This window comes from Pantherophis guttatus, chromosome 14 (assembly GCF_059756535.1).
Source record: "Pantherophis guttatus breed Tessera chromosome 14, ASM5975653v1, whole genome shotgun sequence".
Lineage (NCBI taxonomy): Eukaryota > Metazoa > Chordata > Lepidosauria > Squamata > Colubridae > Pantherophis > Pantherophis guttatus.
Window position 1 is genome coordinate 4,437,033 of NC_142076.1, and position 17,048 is coordinate 4,454,080.

Here is a 17,048-nt window from a genome sequence, read left to right on the forward strand (position 1 = left end):
GAGGTCTTCAAACTTGGCAGCTTTAAGACTTGTGGACTTCAACTCCCAGAATTCTAGGAGTTGAAGTCCACAAGTCTTAAAGCTGCCAAGTTTGAAGACCCCTGCCGTAAATGATTATTTAGAAGCCATACAACTAAGCTCCGGTCATCAACTGGAAGAGCTACTATAGATGAGTGTTCTGTGATTCCAGTGGCAGTCTACCTTAAGTTCCAGATGTTGGAGATAAACAATATGGAGTGGCCATCACCTTCACAGCACCTGAAAGTGAATGTTAGCTAGAAGCAACTTGGCACATTTGTTGAAACCCAGTGGGAACTCTGCTATTTCTCCACCTCTTAGGTTCCTATATTATCATTGTTCTTTTGAAAGCATTTCTAATTTTCCTTTCTGACGGACCTTCAAATGCTGTTTTTTCTCTTTTTAATTAGTGTAATTGGGGAGATGGGAAAACTCCTCCACTACTTTATGCACTATAAAGTCTTTATTTAAATCTACCTCTTGCACAGAATTACTTCATTAATTAAAAGGACAAAAATTACACGGAACATAAATACATATTTAACAGATTTACTCTCAAACAATGACAAAAATATATATATATATATCAACGCACTTTTTAAGCTTCCCAACAAAAATGTTAATTTCTGCAAAAACCTTGCTCAGAACTTTCAACTAAAATTAAGAAATGCTGACATTAGTTGGTTGGGTGGTTGGTTGGTCCCAAAAGATTCTTGAATGGTCCCTCAGTATTAATTGAACACTTAGGATTTAAAACAAAAATCCTACGCGGGTTTTTGTGCAAGGCTGATCTGTCCCAAGTTTGCCACAAAACCTCAAGCACCATCTTCACCTCCATTTTTTTTCAGAGTCTTGGATTTAAAACCAAACTCATTGCAAAGTTCTCACCGAGGAGTTTGAATGGATCGTCCTTCATCTATTCAGGAGCATTCATTGGTCCGGATGTTATTTAATGTTATTTACGAGTCAGGATAAACAAAATAGAACTCTGCCTTGGAAAAAATCTAAGAGATTCTGGAGAGAATGCCCAGGCACACCGACAAAACGGGAGGCACTTCGGCACTATGAAATGATGCTCCATTAAGGTTCTTTGTTATTAATTATCATCACTTCTTCGCTCCGTCTTTGTTTCTGTGTAGTGCATACTTTTGAAGGCTGGTGGGGGAAAAGACCTCGAGAAACAGCTCCTTCCATATGCTCAAGGCCTTGTCAGGGTTGTGTAGACTGGCTGGTCCCAGTTCGCCGTGGGGCTGTGAGAAGGAGGGATGGACAGGCTGTTAAGGATAGGGGTGGCGTATGGCCGGCGAGAGGAATGGAAATACGGGTACTGGTAAATGCTGGAAGGGTAGCCCGAGTAGGGGTTGTAGTAGTTGGAACTCTGAAGATCTGTGTAGTCACACTGGGAGCTGGAGAAAGATCCAGTGGCTGAGCTCGGGGACACGGTGGTGGCACACGCCTGCGCAGTGTACGATCCGTAGTCCGAATGGGTTGGAGAGCTGTGAGGTTGGTCGCTGTAATGACTCGGGCTGAGCTGCTCAGTTTTGATGTGAGGCCTCTGCTGGCTGCTTTCACTGGAAGAAGGGGAGACAGATGCAGGACTCTTGTGAGCCCATACCTGGGAGGACCCACCGGTGCTGCCATTGGTCGGGTGAGAGTAAGAAGTCCCGTAAGATCCTGCAGTGGAGTTCTGCCCGTGGCTGGCTGGCATGGCAGAGTGGCCATTGAGTGGCAAGTACTGGTCAAATTCGTGAATGTCGAAAGCCTCCATGTTGTTGATGACCTCACTGCTCAACTCGGAGATGTCCACGTTGCTGAAATCAATGTTCTGCCGACCGCTTTCCATGAGGCGCCGGCCCTCGTGCTTCAACTCTTGCTTGCTCCCAGGGTGTAGGTCTGTCTTAGGGGTGGTAGGTGGGGTAGGAGGTCCATGGGGCTGCCCTAGAGAAAAGTGTATTGAAAACAAAGTCGTCATCATCTTCAAAGGGAAGATGGTTTAGCTTAAACACCAGCCCTGAAAGATGTATGGTGATTTTATTTAATAAAAATAGAGGAAACACGAAGTTGACCTGCAGGAAAGCAAAGGATCATCTGCTTTGGAAATCAACTTTGGAAATCCTGCTATCAAAATATGAGAGAAGCTTGGCTGCAGCCCAGCCCAGTCCCTTGTTTCTAGATGGACCCAGCTACCAGGAAAATGTCATTAAGCTGGCATGGTGAGGAGCAGGAGGGCCAGGCTTAATAACAGAGTTAGAAGGGACCTTGGAGGTCTTCTAGTCCAACCCCCTGCACAAGCAGGAGACCCTAAACTATTTCAGACAAATGGCTGTCCAGTCTCTTTTTTAAAAAAACCCCAATGTTGGGATACCCATAACTTCTGGAGGCAAGCTGTTCCATTGGTTAATTGTTCTCACTATTAGGAAAGTTCTCCTTAGCTCTAGATTACTGCTCTCCTTATTGGTTTCCATCCATTATTTCTTGTCTTGCTTTCAGGTGCTTTGGGAAATAGTTTGAGTCCTCTCTTCTTTGTGGCAGCCCCTCAAATATTGGAACACAGCTATATTTGAGGGACTAAGAAAAGGTAAGAAGTAATTGACAAGTTCACTTTCTGGTCAATGTGTGCTTCTGATGGGCCATACTCCTGTGACAAGCAACCCTTTGGCAGTGCACCTATAGTGTGAATTTAGAATTCCCGATGTGATAAACACAAAGAACGTGGGAGAGACCTCATAACTGGTTACTAAGTCTGCATTACTATTAATCTTCTCATCGTTCCTATCACCCATTTCCTCCCACTTATGACTGTATGACTGTAACCTTGTTGCTGGTATCCTTACGATTTATATTGACAATTTCTCTATGACTATCATTAAGTGTTGTACCTTATCATTCTTGACGAATGTATCTTTTCTTTTATGTACTTTATGTACTTTTATGAGAGCGTACGCACCAAGACAAATTCTTTGTGTGTCCAATCACACTTGGCCAATAAAGAATTCAAGTCTAGTCTAGTCTAGTCTAGTCTAGTCTAGTCTAGTCTACTCTACTCTACTCTACTCTACTCTACTCTACTCTATTCTACAAGGGTTGACTGTACAGTGTACTCATTAGAAAATGAGTGGAATATCCAAAGCTTTAACTTTTATCACTCCCACCTTTGGGCCACCTAGTTGTGTGGCCCAGCAATTTTAAGATGCGTGGACTTCAATTCCCAGAATACCCCAGCTGGCACTGAAGAGCACGCATCTTAAAATGGCTGAGGATGGGAGACACTGAGCTATCTCAAAACCGTCTCATCTGACAGGGAAAGGATTCTCTTACATTCAAGCAAGGGTCTCTCCAAACCAACCAGACATTAAGGATAACATCTGGCACCCCTGGCTTGCAAAGCAAGTGCTTTCCTAATAGCTTTCCCAACTCTGCAGGTCGATTTGGTAAACTACATATGCAGAAAGCTTTGGAAAAGCCATTCCGGGTGTAAGCAGCTGCAACGGAGAGAAACGGAAGCTACCAGGAAAACAAGTTGTCAAACCATTTAGCACAGCTGGAAGGACTATACCACACATCTGTCAGGACTATGTGACTTGATCAAGGCCTGATTTGACTTGTTTTGCAGAGTGAAACTGAGTGTGCCCTTTGATTCGATCAATGAAATTAGTCCAAATTTGTGAACGGCCAATTTGAGTGCGCCTATTGTTTTATGGTAGTTTTGTGTGTGTGTGTGTGTGTGTGTGTTTTTTTTTAATTGGTGTTTCTGTTTTTATGATGAAAACTGCCCGGAGTAAGAAGCCAATTTAACATAAATGGGATGCAAACACATGCCAACGTCCATCAAATCTTCACACTGATTCAAAGGTGCCAGACCAGAAGCCCCAAATCCATTCTGTGGATTTGAATGAAATGTAGGAGACATTCTAGGGAGGTTGGGAAAGGAATGCAAGGAAGGAGAGGCTGGAATCAAAAGACAAAAATGAGTTTATATCAGCAGTTCTTCTCATCAACAGCAACCCAGGTGGGGAGAAGCATTTCCAATCGTGCAAATGAACTCCTTATAAAGGGAGGCTGGGAAATTACTCTTGCAGGATCCAAGATTCTGCATTGGCCCCTAATTCTAGCATTTAAAGAGACTTTGTTGGAATCTGGCTAGTTAGATACAGATTAACAGAGTTGGAAGGGATCTTGTAAGTCATCTAGTCCACACCCCCGCCCAAGCAGGAGACCCTACACCATTTCTGACAGAGGGCAGTCCAGTCTCTTCTTGAAAGCCTCCAGTGATGAAGCTCCCACAACTTCCGAAGGCAACTTCTGTTCCATTGGTTGATTGCTCTCACTGTCAAAAAATTTGTCCTTATTTCCTGGTTGAACCTCTAGCTAGTTCTTGCTTGCTTTGTCTGGCGAAGCTGGGTGAATTTGGACAATGGCCTTTGAACTTAACTTTTTCATGGAAGCCTCACACATCCCTTATATCAGCCATCCCAAACCTTTCTGCCTTTGTGAACCAGCCATGGGGGGAGGGGCAGGGAAGGGATGGTTCCACGCAAGCAGTGGTCATGCACACTTGATTGTGCAGCTTCATTTTGCAAGGCCTGGTGGCGCAGCTGGCTAATAGCCTGTTATTAACATTCAGCTGCCTGCAATTACTGCAAGTTCCAATCTCACCAGGATCAAGGTTGACTCAGCCTTCCATCCTTTCTAAGGTAGGTGAAATGAGGACCCAGTTTGTGGGGGCAATAAGCTGACTTTGTATAAATATACAAAAGAATGAAGGCTATTGCTTAACGCATTGTAAGCCGCCCTGAGTCTCCGGAGAAAGGCGGCACATAAATCAAATTTAAAAAAAAAAGTGGTGGGTGCCCTTTTGTGCAAGTGGAGCTGCGTGCGGGAGTGTGCTTGCCCACCGCTTGTGTGGCCCAGTTCCAAATGGGCCACAACTCAGGGGCTGGGGACCCCTGCATAGAATAGAGTAGAGTAGAGTAGAATAGAATAGAGTAGAATAGAGTAGAGTAAAATAGAATACAGAGTAGAGTAGAGTAGAGTAGAGTAGAGTAGAGTAGAGTAGAGTAGAGTAGAGTAGAGTAGAGTATGGAAGGGAAGGGAAGGGAGGGGAGGGGAAGGGAGGGGAGGGGAGGAGGGAGGGGAGGGGAGGGGAGGGGAGGGGAGGGGAGGAGAGGAGAGGAGAGGAGAGGAGAGGAGAGGAGAGGAGAGGAGAGGAGAGGAGAGGAGAGGAGAGAAGAGAAGAGAAGAGTTGGATGGGACCTTGGAGGTCTTCTAGTCCAACCCCCTGCTTAGGCAGGAAACCCTACACCACTTCAGACAAATGGTTATCCAACATCTTCTTAAAAACTTCCAGTGTTGGAGCATTCACAACTTCTGGAGGCAAGTTGTTCCATTGGTTGATTGCTCTGACCGTTAGGAAATTTCTCCTTACTTCTAGGTTGCTACTCTCCTTGATTAGTTTCCATCCATCGCTTCTTGTCCTGCCCTCAGGTGCTTTGGAGAATAGCTTGACTCCCTCTTCTTTGGGGCAGCCCCTGAGATATTGGAACACTGCTATCATGAATGAATGAATGAATGAATGAATGAATGAATGAATGAATGAATGAATGAATGAATGAATGGCAATGATGCATTGCAACCTATTGTGACATGCACTCCTGCTGGTCCCAGAGTTATGCTTGATCTCTGGTTGCCATAGGGCAGGGATGGGAAACTATGGCCTTTTTATGACGTGGGCTTCAACTCCCAGAATTCCTGAGCCAGCCATGCTGGGCAACTCCCAGCATGGCTGGCTCAGGAATTCTGGGAGTTGAAGTCTCCAAGTCCACTAGTCATAAAAGGGCCATAATTTTCCCCATCCCTGCTGTAGGGTCTCCCACAGAATGCATAAAGACATGCCTTGGAGGGGGATTCCTGCTCCCAAGACCCCTTGGGAGAAGGAGACCCACGTGCAAGAGCTTTCCACAAACGTGTTCAGAGCTCACCAATTTCTGAACGCAAATATACTTTTAGCCTTCAGCTGTGGAACTGAGCATAGATCTCCAAGGCCTTGGCTTTATGCCCAGGAGCAGAAGCCAGGAATGGAAAAATCCCAGCTTTCTTGCAAAAAAAAACAAAAAAAAAACTGTGAGTAGAACAGAAGCAGAGAAGAAACTGCCAATTTTGTAGATGGGAAAAAGGGGGGATATTCACCGATTGTAGCCTATGTTGGCAAAGGCATCTGGGACAGCTCCAAAGAACAGCTGGGGGTCCATGGGACGCATCCTGCCACAGTTCTGCTCTGCACTGAGGAAGGAGAAAGGCTGCAGAGATCTCATGGAGAAGGACACCTACTCTATCAAGCATGATGGATGGATGAATTAATTAATGTTCCTATGGGATCTGGAACTGAGCTTTTCTTTTCCCAGGAACATCATCCCAAATTAGGAAATGCACCAAATAGGAGAACTTGAAATATGGGCAGAGGTGGAGAACCTCCAAAAATTCATGCTGTTTTTCTCCTGAGATGTCCAAGATAAAGCAAATTAAGGATTCTGGGTTCTGGATTTAATTAAGGATTCTGGGTTAAGGATTCTGCCTTGAACAAACTGTCAGATCTGCCATCTCCATCTTCTTTGCTTCTCTGGCATCCTGTCATAGGAAGGGGGAAGGAATTTGGAGTAGTAAAATGTGGGCCTGGGAATGAGAAAGTGAACAGGGAGGGGAGACACATTGACAAGAATCAGAAGTGCCAAACCAGAATAAACCAACATCCAAGGACACCTGGCCTGGGGACCGAATGTGAAACTGGATTGAGAGGCCCCAAGCTTCAAGCTGTCCCCAAAACATCTTCAAAGCATTCTATTGGACACTGATGGACTAGTCAAGTGGGGAGGGCCAGGGAAAGGTGAAAAACTGTAACCTTTGTGCGGGAATATTTAGATCTAGATTTACTTTCACTGCAGCCACTTAACTTTAGTAAAAGAACCTATCGCTTCAACCAAATGGAGTCGAGGGTCTTTCTTCCCTAAATGTCCAAGTTGGGGCAGGTCTGACACAAACCCTTTTCTTCTTCCCTCACCTGTGTGGTCACTGGGGTGATGCACTTCGCTCATCGAGCCCAGCCCTGAGTCTGATTTGTAGATCTGGGATCCTCCGTGATGGTTCAGCTCAGCTCCTGAATCTGAATCGCTCTGGCCAGCTTTGACACTTTTCCTCCGACGTGGCTGGTATTTGTAGTCTGGGTGATCCTTTTTATGTTGAACTCTCAATCGTTCAGCTTCTTCCACAAAGGGACGCTTCTCATTTTCACTCAGCAAGCTTAAAAGAGAGAGAGAGGGAAATTAAATGAGTCATTCATGTATGCCTTTAACCCAATTTAAGTCTAACACTCTTATGTAGTCTCCAAGTGGCCTAAAAACCCAAGTACAGTAGTGGCCAAAATTGTGGGGAACTTTTGGGAAAAGTGTATTTTCTAAAACTAGCTAATAATACCCTTTTATTTGGGAGTAGTACCATAAAATTATATATCAATGGAAAGATAATTTAATCAAGAATGTAATGCAATTTAGGAAGGATTTGCTATTAGAATAGCAGTTACGGTATAAAGAAGAAAAGTGAAACACGTAGAAAAAACGAAACATACAAAAATTATCACCATGTCAGTTAATACTTCGCTGGGTAACCTTTAGCATGAATTACAACCTTACAATGTCTTCCCATGGAGTAAACCAAGTCTTTGAGTTCTGCAGCTGTTATCATGTGAAACCAAGATTGAAGGGTTGCTTCTATTAACTGGGTTTTATTGATGGGTCGCTTCTGACTAACAAGTTCCTTTAGTCGGCTCCATAGATTTTCAATTGGGTTAAGGTCTGGGCTATTGCCAGGCCATTCCAATAGTGGAATAGGATTATCTTGAAACTCCGAAAAAGAAGTGGCGTTATGAGCCATCAAACCTCAAAAATACACTTTTCCTAAAAGGTTTCCACAATTTTGGCCACTGCTCTACATAATCAGTGCCTCTACATAATCAGTCCCCTGTTGGATCAGATCAAAGGGGCCATCTAATCCAGCAGTCTGTTCTCTCAGTGGTTAGATTTGGAAGATTCCACTGAATAGAATAGAATAGAATAGAATAGAATAGAATAGAATAGAATAGAATAGAATAGAATAGAATAGAATAGAATAGAATAATATTCTTTATTGGCCAAGTGTGATTGGACATACAAGGAATTTGTCTTTGGTGCATACGCTCTCAGTGTACATAAAAGAAAAGATACATTCGTCAAGAATCATAAGGTACAACGCTTAATGATAGTCATAGGGAAACAGTCAATATAAATTGTAAGGATACCAGCAACAAGATTACAGTCATACAGTCATAAGTGGGAGGAGATGGGTGATAGGAACGATGAGAAGATTAATAGTAATCTTATCCCATACTATCCCAGACAATGAACATACATGTATCTGTGGAGCTGAAGAGGTAGAAGATCTGGCTCATATTTGATTGCTTTTTGTATAAAGGGGCGAGAGATAAGTACCTTGATCCACATATTAACCATATGGCCCATATTAAAATAACATACCTCATGTGTGGCCAGAATTTGAAAGTGACATTTAATGCAGCATAATTTCTGACTGAAATGGTCTGACTGAGCTCAGCATATGTGGGCCTGATTGGGGTAGAATGCAGGGGTGATACAGAAATATTATTTTATGTTGTTTTATTCAATTTTACATATATATATTTACGTGAATAATTGGCAGTCTGGATTTTATTATAGATTTTAGTTGTTATTTATTATTTTATACTAGAATTTTTAATTGTATATTTACTGAGAGTTTTTATTTGTTCTGATCTCTGGTCTAAGACTGTAATAAACTGATTGATTGATTTACATATTTATGTATTCAATTATTGTATTTTATTCTGTAACTATGGTATTTTACCCTACTCTAATTTTAAATTGTTTGTATAGGATTTTATTGGTAACGTGTGTAAAAATCTTGTACGCTGATATGACCTACAGGCTAATCAATAAAATAAATTGATTAATCCAGAAGTCTATTCTCTCAGTGGCCAACCAACTGCACAAGGAAATCCACCAGTCTTTCAGCAATGGCCTTCAGAGGCAGTCCCACTGCCATCAAAGCTAAGAGCCATTGAGTGCCCCCAGAACTTCTATGAATCTGTTCAATCCTTTTTTTGAAGCTAACCAAACTTTTTGGTACAGCGAGCATCACATCTCGTGGTGACAAATTCCAAACTTGAATAAACCTGTGATGAGTCGTGTTGTTACGTATGTCCCAATTCTTCCATGATTCAACTGTATTAGTTGGTTCTAGTATCTGAAGAGAGGGAAAATAACTTCCCCTTTATCCAGTCCTCTTTATCCAGTCTACGTCTAATCTTATACAACTCTGTCATCTCATTCACCTCCTTTCTGCCACCTTTGTTCACAGGGAAGGTGTTCCATCCCCTTGATCACCTGAGTTGACCTCCTCTGACCTTCTCCAAGTTCCCTTATTATGTCTTTTACAAGATGCCCTGAGCAGAACTGTCAGAGTTTGTTGCAGCACACACAAGCAGACTATTAAGCAGGATTCAAAAACATCTTTATATACATTTTTGAATCCTGCTTAACCTTGTAGGTTTTTCCACGTTGTATAAAATATAACCTTGTAGGTTTTTCCACGTTATAGAGAAAGAAATATCAAGTACAGACACAGCACAAAATGGAGAAGGCAAAAGGCAAAATGGAGGAGGGAGAAGCTAGTGCTCTCAAGCTTATATACAGAACAGTTAAGCCACGCCCAGGCTCCAAACTGTCTCTTATGGCCCCATACAACAAATACTATGTTTCAGTTACCAAACAGCCCTCATTGGCTGACCTATTGCTATGCCCTATTCCAGTTCATGAATATACTCTGACAAGAACTGTGCATAATATTCCAGAGGTGGTCACGCTACTGATTCATCTAAGGGCATTATAATATTGGGTGATGGTAAGTGAGAATGATCTTGGGAGGACAGGGAGAAGAGATGCACCCAAGGAAACGGTCAGATGGTTGCAGCACACACAATCAGACAATTCAGCAGGATTCAATTTACATATAAGAAACTTCTTTATACAGCAGAATTCAGCATACAATATCAGGAACACAGAAGTAATATTCATAGAAGCAAATCATTACAGAGTAGAGAGATACAGAGACTAATATATTGTACAGAGGCTCCCATTACAGAGGCCAAACCAACTCTTATATACAGTTCAGCAAGTCTAAGCCACGCCCAGACTCCAAATTGTCTCTTATGGCCCCATACAAACAAATACTCTGTTTCAGTTTCCAAACAATCCCCATTGGCCGATCTGTTACCATGTCTATCCAAACAGTCCCCATTGGCTGACCTGTTGCCATGTCTGTTCCAGCTATGGATATTCATACTCTGACACATTATAATATTGGGTAATGGTAAGTGAGAATGACCCTGGGAGACAGGGAGAAGAGATGCACCCAAGGAAACGGTCAAATAAAAGGCAGCTTAGCCACCAGCAGGAATGGGAATGAGGCAAGAAGTAGAGTTGGTTTCCCTGGTTTTTTGGGCTGTAAAGGGGGATGGGATATACTTTTGAATTTGCACGATTCTGTTAATGTAACCTTACAAATAAAGCAGAATTAACTCATCTGGCCCTGTTTACTATTTGGCCTACCTGTTAGACCTGCCACAGGGTAAACCTCTAAATAGTAACAACCATTGACTCCATTCTTTGAGAAAGGTATAGTTTATTAGAAGTCAAGTAGCAATAATCCTTAGATTTATATACCGCTTCACAATGCATTACAGCTCTCTCTAAGCCAGTGGTGGGTTGCTACCAGTTTTCCCCGGTTCGGGCAAACCAGTAGCAGCAGTGGGAGGCTCCGCCCACCTGCCCAGACATCATCAAAAATGCTCTGGGCATGTGCAGAACCTTCTGTGCATGCGCAGAAGCACCCCCCGCGCGCGGAGCAAACTGGTAGCGAACCAGTAGCGGCGGAATTTGAAACCCACTACTGCTCTAAGCGCTTTACAGAGTCAGCCTTTTGCCCCCAACAATCTGGGTCCTCATTTTACCCACCTCAGAAGGATGGAAGGCTGAGTCAACCTTGAGCCTGGTGAGATGTGAACTGCCAAATTGCAGGCAGCCGGTAGGCAGCAGAAGTAGCCTGCAGGACTGCACTCTAACCACTGCGCCACTGTGGCAGTAATGCATAGTCAGAACCGAGAATCGTGCGGTAAAATCCCTACGTTCTACTTTTCTCTCCCTTAGCTGCCTCCCATCGCTGACCACACACACAAACCAATCAGATGAAGCGTTTGCCTCTATAGATACGTGAGTCCATTATTTCCTTCATTTTGAAGTATTGCTCGCCCTCAATGAGATCAGGAGGAGAAGGGGCTTCCTCCCCTGGTCACAATGGGGAGGATTTTGCTGGTTTAAGCAGACTACAGTGGAAGACCGGATGTACCCTCTTAAGGTTTTTTGGTCATTTAAGTTCAACCATTACCAGCTTCATAATTCTTACAATGGGGAAAGGACCTACAAGTTTTGCTCCCAGCTTTTTCGAGGGTTGTCTAGATTGTAGATACGTGGTGGACAAATACACCTCATCCCCTATTTCAATTTTTTTTCTGAGGGAGACCTCTTCTTGTCAGCATACTTCTTATACGTTTCTCTGGCTCCATCCAATGCCTTGTCAACTACCGGCCATGTAGCTTGCAGCAGTTTCACGCTAGATGGCAGCTGACATTACCTTATAAGGCTGATATATTAGCACCTCTCCTGTCAATATCATTTTAGAATAGAATAGAATAGAATAGAATAGAATGGAATGGAATGGAATGGAATGGAATGGAATGGAATGGAGTGGAGTGGAGTGGAGTGGAGTGGAGTGGAGTGGAGTGGAGTGGAGTGGAGTGGAGTGGAACCGAGGGGAAGGGAAGGGAAGGGAAGGGAAGGGAAGGGAAGGGAAGGAAAGGAAAGGAAAGGAAAGGAAAGGAAAGGAAAGGAAAGGAAAGGAAAGGAAAGGAAAGGAAAGGAAAGGAAAGGAAGTTTTTGCCCTCCCCGGCCCCCAGAAGCACTCTGCAGTGCTCTGCACGGCCCGAACCCTCTGCATGTCATGTTTTTGCCCTCCCCGGCCCTCAGAAGCACTCTGCAGGCCAAAAATGGGCACGTTTTTGGTGAAAACGGGATGCGCGGAGTGTTCGGGAGGCCAAAAAGGGGCCTGTTTTTGGCCTGCAAAGTGCTTCTGGAGCCCGGGGAGGGTGAAAATGGGATGTGCAGAGGCCAAAAACTACTTTTTTCTTGTTTTCTTCCTCTAAATCTAGGTGCATCTTATAGTCCCAAAAATATGGTAGTTGTTTAGCAGAGTGATGGCATGGTGGGACAGGGGGTGGGGAACTGTACTTGTGTCTAGTTGTTCTGGTGTGCAGTGCCCTATAGCAGGGGTGAAATACTACCGGTTCACACTGGTTCAGGAAAACTGATATGGGTGGTGGTGGGTGGTTTGGCGAACTGGTAGCAGCGGCAGTGCAAGGCTCCGCCCACCCACTCGGACGTCATTACTTCCTGGTTTTAACCAGGAAGTAACCTGTTTTTGACCCTCTGCGCATGCACAGAAGGCTTTGCGCATGCGCAGGGTCTAAAATTGCATGTGATTCGCGTGCCCGCACTTCCGAACCAGTAGGAAAGGTAAGTAGATTTCACCCCTGCTCTATAGCATCGTTTTGAGGGTATCCCATTTCTCATTATCCCAAGCACACAATTGGTCCTTTTTTACGTACAGGATACACACTGTGCTAATACCTTCATTGAACGTCGTATGTACCTTGAACTGTTTATCATTTCTCTAAAATCTTTCCCCATTGATGCCTGCAGGCTCTGATCTCATTCCGTTTGTATAAGTGATTAGAATTTTTGGCCCCAGGTAAATATGACGCAAGATCCCCATCTTTCTTCTCCATGGGATTTCAACTGTCTGCCCAAATAGGAAATTACCTCCGATGCTTAGCTCAATATTTTCATTTGATGAAAATAAGCAACTCACCAAGCTGGTGTTTCCGCTTCCCTTAACTCACTTTTAAAAACTTGAGATGTACTTCAAAGGCCCTCACACCAATTCCACATGGCCTACACATGGCCTATGTTTTACCCCATTCTCCAGTAGCACATAAAAAATATGGTCACCATTTTTTTTTGTTATATTGCTTTAATATTGATTTTTTTCATTAAAGATGGCGCCACTGATGGCAGCCTGGGTGAAATCCTCTCTAGTTGTAACTATGATTTATGATCTATGACCTATTACTTGCTGTTTATATGTACAGTATGAGCTTATGAACCAGAGACAAATTCCTTGTGTGTCCAATCACACAGCAATGAAGTATTCTATTTCTATTATTTCTATTTCTATTTCTATTATTTCTATTTCTATTTCTTCTATTACTTCTATTTCTATTTCTATTATTTCTATTATTTCTATTTCTATTTATTCTATTATTTCTACTTCTACTTCTACTTCTACTCCTATTCCTATATTACTCTACTCTACTCTACTCTACTCCATATTCTTTGTCAAATTACAGGACAAATTATATAACAAACAATAATATTAAAGATGGTTTCTAGAAAAATCAATGCTTACAGTTTTAAAAACTCAGAACTGTCAAAAGCATTTCAGAATCATAAATCGCTTCGCCTTTACAGAGCTAGAAGATAATATGCTGCCAGTAGCAAAAAATAAAGAAGCAATACAACCAAGGAGTATCTCAGCATGTATATGGTTCTATCTGAAATCAACAGAATTATTTAACTTCGGCTGGATTTTATGGCCAAGACTTAATTTTAGCCTTCCCCCCAACCCTGTACCAATCCAGATATGTTGTGAATGCCATGGCTGGAATTGTTGTGATTCCAACTGTTGCAACATCTGAAGAATATCAAACTGGGGAAGACCACCATAACCAACATTCTTTGGGATATAGCACAGATGTTTACTTTTTTGCTCCAGAAACTGACCTGGACTTGAGATCCCATAAATCAGGGCTGTCAAACTCACGGCCTGCGGGCTGGATGCGTCATGCACTGGCCACGCCCATACCCGGTTTAGCGAAGGGGGAAAAAGTCACGATACGTCACATGACGACACCGTGACAATGCGGGTTTGACACCCAAATAAAGCTCTAGTGACAACACTATCTCACTCCAACTTCACCCCAATTAAAGGACAGAATTGAAATGAAAACATTTGGACTGATGAGCCTTTTTCACATTTTCTATGAGCCGCGGTGGCGCAGTGGTTAGAGTGCAGTACTGCAGGCTACTTCTGCTGACTGCCGGCTGACTGCAATTTGGCAGATTGAATCTCACCAGGCTCAAGGTTGACTCAGCCTTCTGTCCTTCCGAGGTGGGTAAAATGAGGACTCAGATTGTTGGGGGCAATATGCTGACTCTGTAAACTGCTCAGAGAGGGCTGTAACAGCACTGTGAAGTGGTATATAAGTCTAAGTGCTATTGCTATTGCCTTTCCTTCCTTCCTTCCTTCCTTCCTTCCTCCCTCCCTCCCTCCTTCCTTCCTTCCTTCCTTCCCTTCCCTCCCTCCCTCCCTCCCTCCCTCCCTCCCAGAGGTTAGAATGCAGTATTGCAGGCTAACTCTGCTGACTGCCAGCAGTTTGATCCTGACCAACTCAAGGTTGACTCAGCCTTCCATCCTTCCGAGGTGGGTAAAATGAGGACCCAGATTGTTGGGGGCAAGAGGCTGACTCTGTAAACCGCTTAGAGAGAGCTGTAAAGCACCATGAAGCGGTATATAAGTCTAAGTGCTATTGCTATTGCCCTTCCTTCCTTCCTTCCTTCCTTCCTTCCTTCCTTTCCTTTCCTTTCCTTTCCTTTCCTTTCCTTCCTTCCCAGTGGTTAGAATGCAGTATTGCAGGCTAACTCTGCTAGCTGCCAGCAGTTTGACCTTGAGTGACCAGCTCAAGGTTGGCTCAGCCGTCCATTCTTCCGAGGTGGGTAAAATGAAGACCCAGATTGTTGGGGGGCAAGAGGCTGGCTCTGTAAACCGCTTAGAGAGGGCTGTAAGGCACTGTAAAGCGGTATGTAAGTCTAAATGCTATTGCTAAGTGCTATGCTTTAAGTGTTTTTAACACTTTTTAAAATGTTTATGACAAGTTCAAGAGAATTTTTTTCCTTTATAAATGAATAAAAATACCAGAATGGGCCACTATGGCCCATTTGCTGTAAGACAATTCAATAATTCCATTTAATGATTTAAAATAATTTTTAAAACTATTTTAATATTTGTCATTTGCATTTCATCCATCTGGTTCAGTTCCAAGCTGGGAGAAAGACACTGGAAATACCATGGAGGCTGATTGGAAAGAAAATTGATTTATTGATGAAGCAGAACCACCAGCCACATGCGATTCTGGGACAGCTGACAAAATGGAGTGGGTCAGTTTTATACCTTCTGGATTCCTATGGGGTCATGTAGGGGTCATGGCTGGCTCTATAGGCAAAAGGGGAATTGCAAATCCTAGTTCTGAGCTAATCATGTCAACTTTTGGCTTGTTGCTTATCTGGAGTTTCTATCTGGCCCAGTCTTTCTGAATGGATTACCAAATCTGCATTTCTAAAAGCTGGCCTCCTCAGTTTCTGCTTGAGGCAGGGAAACTGGGGCTGATTTCTGCCTCCTTTAAGAGCATGTTTCTCCATTTCTTCCTTTTGGGGAAATATAATATTCTGCTTCTTTTTAATATTTCCCCAAATATTTCATTCTTCGGGGGGGGGCTTCCCACACTATCTAGACCCTAAAAATACTGCAATAAAAAACTGAAGAACACATTTGTTTGCTCCGTTTCTCTTTAAAAGAAAGAGAGAGGTTACTGGCTACTTCTCAAATGTCCAAATCTTGAACCGGAGAGAAACTGGCTTGGCTACAATCCTGCAATCCTGTAGTTATTTACTAAGTCGAAGAACTGACTGAACTCAGCACAGGTTGTTTTGGACTCAAGGACCACAAGAACACAACCTTCAGTTTACATTTTTCAACAAGTGCATTAAATAAACAAGGATGTACTTCAGAGTGAGTCCTGGGGCAGGAACTAAGGTATATATTTTCTCTTCCAGACTTCAACACATAAATGTTTCACGTTAAACACATAAATTTCTCATTTTGTTTTGTTTTTAGTTTGTTTTGCTGGTCCTCTGCCAGCGAAAACGGAGCTCGGGGGGCCCCATGCGCGGCTCTCCCCAACTCCATTTTTGCTGGCAGAGGAACTGCGGGCTGGTCCTTTGCTGTTTCCAGGGTGGCCCCGTGGGTCAGCGCTAAGCACCCCACAGGCTGAATTCAGTCCGAGGGCCTTGAGTTTGACGCCCCTGGCCTAGTCCTTCTCTTCTTTAGGCTAAACATACCAAGTTTCCTTAGCTGTTTATCACATGGTTTAGCCTCCAGACTCCTTATCATCTTTGTTGCTCTTCTCTGTCCTGAACCAAACTGATTCCGAAATCAAAATGTATTGTGCTGTTATCCTTCACAAATATGCCACAGAAACTGCCTCACTTGCCATATTTATATCTCTCTCCCAGTGCAACTGTAATGCAGCAGTCCACCGGAGGTCTTTTGTAGGCAGCCCACGGAGCCACAAGAGCCGAGGTGGCACAGTGGTTAGAGTGCAGTACTGCAGGCTACTTCAGCTGACTGCCAGCTGCGGTTTAGCAGTTCAAATCTCACCAGGCTCAAAGCTGACTCAGCCTTCCGTCCTTCCGAGGTGGGTAAAATGAGGACACAGATTGTTGGGGGCAATAGGCTGACTCTGTAAACCACTTAGAGGGGGCTGTAAAAGCACCATGAAGCGGTATATAAGTCTAAGTATTATTGCTAATAAGTGTTATCACGGCAACCTGGTCTACCCAATTACAGGACGGAGCCTACTGCTTCCGCTTTTGCCTTTCAGCCCCACTCCAGGGGCCTTCGCAGGCAGTTGCTTTTGCAACAAACTTTTTTTGGGGTCATTT

The 17,048-nt window shown here is 43.5% G+C and overlaps 1 protein-coding gene across 1 annotated transcript in view; it reads right to left on the reverse strand.

Annotated features, from left to right (window-relative positions):
• Positions 1–462: 462 nt before the first annotated feature.
• Positions 463–17,048, reverse strand: part of SOX8 (SRY-box transcription factor 8) — a 35,796-nt gene continuing 19,210 nt past the window's right edge. The window contains exons 2-3 of the mRNA XM_034420557.3: positions 7,073–7,311; positions 463–1,956 (exon numbers count right to left, since the gene is read on the reverse strand). Coding sequence (XP_034276448.1) covers positions 1,217–1,956; positions 7,073–7,311 — 979 coding nt within the window. The 3' untranslated portion in view covers positions 463–1,216. The remainder of the gene's footprint in view (positions 1,957–7,072; positions 7,312–17,048) is intronic.